We start from the raw sequence: 6,000 nt of genomic DNA on the forward strand, positions 1-6,000 counted from the left end.
ATACAACTCTTATCACATTCCTTACATACATCAATTGTGTAAAGTGCATTTGTACATTCATTGCCCTCATTATTCTCAAAACATTTCCTCTCCACTTAAGCCCCCAGCATTAGGTCCTTATCCCCCACCCCCTCCCTGAGCTCTAGTTTTTAAGATATAGCATATATGTCATTTATCACCTGGCACTCTGCTCACCAATTTAAAAAAATCAGGATATTTTAATTTAGTGTTAGCAAGACAGATATAAATGGAGGCATTATTTAACATAGTTTGTGCTCTACTAAATATTTAGTTCAAGTTATACTTAGCATGGTGCCCTTTGATCCAAAGATATATTTAAACAGTGCAAACTACATGAACTTGGAATTGTCCCCAAGTATCACGTCACCTTTATAACGAACTGAATATCAGGCAATTCCAATTTGTTATGTTAAAATGGGCCAGAAATAAGAACTACTTTGCAATAAATAAGGAGCCTTGATGGTGTAGTGGGTTATATGAGTGAATGTGCGTGCATACATGGAATACAGAGAAAACGTGCACAAGTGCAAGGGAGAGAGAGAAGAAAAGGAGAGTGTACTGTGAGGGGGAAAAAGGAAAAAAGAACCTGGAAGGGAGAAGGAAGTGGTGCAAGGGGAAGAGGCAGCGGGAGGCTTAAACCAGTTCTTAGTCCCAAAGACCCTTCATTTTTGAGGGGGAAAAAAATACCACCTTCCTGTGTGTATAAATATATATATGTAAAGAAATTATTAAATGGCAATATTTAGTGACAGGAATTTCTATGATTTATTACTAAGTAATATATTTACAGAGTAAAGTAAATATTCAAATAAAGAACTGTGTGTATATATGTGTAAAGGTATATGCAACGACTGATTACCTCAAAGGTAGAATGGATGGGGAAGGTATTGTTTAAATACGTCTTTGCATTATACTATTTCACTTGCTATAACAAACAACTATTTTATAATTTGAAAAACCTTTTTAAAAGTATGCAAAACAGTACCAACAGATTCTGTTTAGGTTACCCATTCACAATGACATCTTCCCTCTTATCTACCTACCCCCCCCCCCTTATTTTTTCTTTTTCATCTACCCCTTCAAGTCCCTTTTAATTTGCTTCTGGAAGCACCATATCCCTTGGCTATTCACTTGGTGTGTGACACACCAACTACAAGAACTAAGCATTGCAGTACACACGTGTATAATATCAGCTTAAATGTTCTACCTTGGCTTTTCTGTCACTTCCCACATCTTAATTTTTCCCTAGTTCATTTTCATTGACCAGAAGTACATCTTGGAAGTCCCCCTGCTGAGTCTAATTCCAGCTCCTCTTCCATTCTTTCCCCGTTTTCCATTCAATCATCTCTAGTGCCTGCACGCTGGGAACATTCGATTGCTAGAGCAGTGCTGACCAAGAAAAATGTAATGCAAGCCATCTAAGTAAATACAAACTTGCTAGTAGTGGCATTTAATAAAAAGAATGGATCTTAATGTCATTTATTGAATCCGATATATCTAAAATAACATTTCAACAAGTAATCAATTTAAGAAATGAGCTCTTACATTCCTTTTTTCATGCAAATTCTTCAAAAGCTAGTGACTACACCTACAGCACATCTCTCTTTGGACTAGCTACCTTGGAAGTGGCTTGTGGCTACCTTATTGGACAACACGGTTCAGGAGGTAGCTGCTCCCCTCAGGAGCCCTGCATTTTATAATACAACCCCTCCAGGGAGGACTGGCTTTTCTAAAGTTCACTAAAAGATCCAGCATGTGAATAAAGTGCTGTGAGGGCAACACTACCATGAACTATAAATGAGTAGGAATTACCTTTAGGTTATTTCCCCCAAAATCGCTCCACCTTCAGTTTCCTGAGGCAGAGCCCACCCGTGGGTATGTACGTTGGAATCCTGGTTCTGCCACTTGCCACCTGTGGAACAGTGGACTGTGGATTTCATTCTCCGGTCTGTGAAATGGGAAGATGCTAATTATAGTACCTGCTTGGAAAACGACCACCACTCATGTACCCGTCAGTTTAATACACCGAATTTTTGAGATGCTAGGGGTGAGGTCACCAGTACTTCAAATGCCAAGCGGGACAGGTTTCCAGACTACGAAGAGACTTCGAGAAGGGATAAGCTGCCCACATAGGAGGGATTAGATACACAAAATCTTAATAGCAGTGGAGCATTGTCACTGCCGATGCTGACTTAAAGTGACCCTCCAGGGTTTCCTGGCAGGCTTTGGAAACAAGCCTAGTCTCCAGTGGAGCAGCTGGTGGTTAGCAGCCCAACTCTCTCACCATGACTCCAGGGAAGGCACAAGTCGACTACGTTAGAGCCGCCTTATTGGAGTGGGCCTTAATTGGGCCTCACGTTGGCCACCGGGGTCCCCTGGAAACCCCAAAGGATCTGGCAAAGGGCCAGCCACACACCTGCGATTACCCCAACAGCCCCGGGGCAGCCCTGGCGGGCAGTCTAGGAAATCCGAGCGATTCTGGGCCGACACGGCAGCCAGGGGCTGCCTTCTGGTTGAGAGCCCAGCCTTTCGCAGCTGGACACGGGACTTAGGCAAACTGGGTGGCCATCAAGGGCCCTCCCCGCCCGGCGGCGGACGGAGGTGAGCGGAAACCTGAGAAACCGGAAGAGGAGTGCTTCTCCGGAAGCAGCGGGGGCGAGCCAGCTAACACAGCGCCTGCCGGGAGGCGAAGCCCCGGACGGCCTCGGGCCTGGAGCGCAGGACACCCCTAGCGCTCCAACTTGGACAGAGGGTGGCCTACGGGAGCGCGGGCCGACGGGTCGGGGGCGTGGCCACCCAGGGACCCGCCCACCCAGCCTTCGGCTTGAGACCCCGGAGGACGCGCCCGCCTGACGCACTGGCTCCACAGCCAATCCGGAGGCGCGGACCCGGTTCGAATACAGACGGCGGGGCAACGCGGCGGCGTGTGTGCCTGCGGCTGGGATGCGATTGAGCTCCTGTCTGCGTCGGCGATGTGGCGGGTGGACGAACGGCCCCTCAGCGCGTCCGCTTCGCCCCAGCGGGTGAGCCGGAGGGCCCGCGGAGAGTCCAGGGCTGGGCTGCTAGGACGGGGGCGCTGCCCGTGCCCAATGCCCTAGAAAGCTGGGCGTGATGGTGGGTGTGCGTCTGGAGCTGGTTCGTCAGCCGCTTCAGCGGAGCCTGTTGTCGCTCGTCGCCTGCGCCTTGGGAGGGAGGGAGGACACAGGTTGGCCGAACCGAAAGCTAGATTCTAACTCTCCGTGTTTCCTCAGGGAAGATCCATTATGAGAACTCCTCTCCGAGAACTGAATCTGCAGCCTAGGGCCTGCACCAACTCTGGCGAAGGGCCCCCGGGGAGCCCGTCGCTGACCCCGCCATCGGGCAAGCAGACGCTGCAGGTGAGATTCACTGGGCTCTTTGCCCAGGCTGAGAGCCCAGAGGAACAGAGGTTCCGGGCTGGAACGTAATTAATACGCATAATGAATTCGTCTGCCTTAGTGACATCCACTTACAGCTATTCAGGCCAACAGAGAGGTGCCCTAGGAGGCTTGAAGGAAATCCACGGAGAACCTCAACCTCAATCTCTACTTAGCTGTTAGTTTGTATCAACGTCTTCCATCAGACTTTTTCCAAACTTCTGAGAAATACTTTCACCCTGATTAGTGGCCTCCCACGGAGCTGAGCGTCCATCAGCCACAGCAGGGAGACAAGAGCCACCCAAACCTCCAAGTAGTGAGAATTTCAGGGATTAGTTGCACATCTCTGGAAATTAGGGTACTTGGACTCCCTTATCTTAGACCCTTTCAGAACTGCTCTCATTGAGTTGTACTTTTTGGTTTTGAGAGAAGTAGCCAGGTAGAAATTACTTTCTATTGGCTTTAAAAACTTGACATGGGATGAAATGGACCCCTTTGTAAGGTTCTTATGATCCCTGGTGGCACAGTGGTTAAGAACTGCACTGCTAACTGAAAGGCCAGCAGTTCAAATCTCCCAGCCCTTCTGAGGGTAAATGATGTGGCAGTCTGCTTCTGAAAAGGGGCTGTTGAGTGGTTCCCACTCATGGCAACCTTTTGTACAACAGAATGCACCACTGGTCTTTCTCCATTCTCATGTTTTCTCCTATATTTGAATCAATGGCTGCAACCACAATGGTGTCAATCCAAGGAGCCCTGGTGGTGTAATGGATGATGAGTTGGGCTGCTAACCACAAGGTCAGTGGTTCAAAACCACCAGCTGCTCCTTGGGAGAAAGATGGGGTTTCCGCTCCTGTAAAGATTTACAACCTTGGAAACCCACAAGGGTAGTTTTACTCTGCCTTATAGGGTTTCCATGAGTTGGAATCTACAGAGTGACACTGAATTTTTCGAGGTTGGTCTCAGTCATTTGTTGAGCGTCTTCCAACCCTGGGCTTTATCAAGCATACTATGATTCTTCAGGGTTTGGTTCCTCCTTGATAACATGTCCAAAGTACTTGAGACCAAGTCTCATCATCTTTCATGCTAAGGAGCATATTGGCTATACTTCTTCCAGGACATGTTTGCTTACTTCTGATAGTCCATAATATACGCAAGATTCCTTGCAGTTGTTGATTGCCCTGCATTTGTATTCATACGAGGTGATTGAAGATACCATGGCTTGGGCTCTCGCAGCTTGGTTCTGAAGAAGACATCGTGGCTCTCTGATACTTTCAAGAGGCCTTTGGCAGCAGATTTGCCCACAGAAATACATCATTCGGTTTCTTGACTGCAGCTTCCATGTGTATTGGTTATGGATCCAAGTAAAGTGAAATCCTTGACAACTTTAATCTTAGCTCTTTTTATCATGATGCTGCTTAGTGTTTTTGTTTACTTTATGTTGCGGTGTAATTCATATTGAAGGCTATAGTCCTTGATCTCCATCCTCTGCTTTCGGCAAGCAAGGTTATATTATTTGCACATCAACACCTTCTTTGAATCTTTATACATATTCTTCTTCTCTAACTTCTTGGATTATTTGTATGCTCAGCATACAGACTGAATAAGTGTAGTGAAAGGATGAAACATTGGCACACATCTTTCCTGACTTTAAGCCATGCAGTAACCCCTTGTTCTGTTTGAATGACTGCCTCTCATTTTATGTACAGTCTGCATGCACACACGTAGATGTATTCTGAAATTCCCATTGAGAGTGTTATCGGTAGTTTGTTTTGAACTACACAGTCAAATGCCTTTGTATAGTCAATAAAACACAGGTAAACGTCTTCTAGTAGTCTCTGTTTTCAGTCAAGATCTGATAATCAACAATAACATCCTTTGTTCCACAGCCTCTCCTGAATCCAGCTTGAATGTAGGCAGTTCCCGCTCAGTGTACTGCTGCAATCATTTGTGAACTATCTTCAGCAAATTTTTACTTGGCCTGTGATACCAATGATATTGTTTGATGGTTTCTATATCCTATTGTGTCACCTTTCTTTGGAATGGGCACAGATATGGATCTTTTTCAGCCCATTGGCCACATGATTGTCTTTCAAATTTCTTAATATAGACAAGTGAGCATTTCCAGTATTACATCCCTTCGTTGAAACATCTCAATTGGTATTCGGTAAATTCCAGGGTCCTTTTTGTTTCCCAATGGTTTCAGGGCAGGTTTAACTTCCTCCAATACCTTCAGTTCTGAATCATAATACCTCCTAAAATGGTTAAGTGTTGACCAATTCTTTTCGGTATACTGACTGTATTTCTTCCATATTCTTGTGTGTGTGTGTTAACGGGTTTCATGTTCCTTTTGTGGCTTCTTGTGTTGTTCAACGTTTTGCCAATAGAGTTTTCCAGAATTGCTTTTGAGGCTTGAGTTTTTGCCATTTTTCAGCTTGAGAAATGTTGAGCATGTTTGTCCCTCTTGATAATCTAACCCCAGGTATTTACACACTTCCTTTCTTTTCCTTCTTTTTTTAAAAATCATTTTATTAGGGGCTCATACAACTCTTATCACAATCCATACACACATCAATTGTGTAAAGCA

The 6,000-nt window shown here is 45.5% G+C and overlaps 1 protein-coding gene across 1 annotated transcript in view; it reads left to right on the top strand.

The window, feature by feature from the left end:
* The first annotated feature begins 2,993 nt into the window (after window positions 1-2,993).
* Window positions 2,994-6,000, top strand: part of SPAG5 (sperm associated antigen 5) — a 28,075-nt gene continuing 25,068 nt past the window's right edge. The window contains exons 1-2 of the mRNA XM_004706925.2: window positions 2,994-3,044; window positions 3,273-3,398. Coding sequence (XP_004706982.1) covers window positions 2,994-3,044; window positions 3,273-3,398 — 177 coding nt within the window. The remainder of the gene's footprint in view (window positions 3,045-3,272; window positions 3,399-6,000) is intronic.

Source organism: Echinops telfairi, unplaced genomic scaffold (genome assembly GCF_000313985.2).
Source record: "Echinops telfairi isolate 266 unplaced genomic scaffold, ASM31398v2 ScPeMD7_7458;HRSCAF=8496, whole genome shotgun sequence".
Classification (NCBI taxonomy): domain Eukaryota; kingdom Metazoa; phylum Chordata; class Mammalia; order Afrosoricida; family Tenrecidae; genus Echinops; species Echinops telfairi.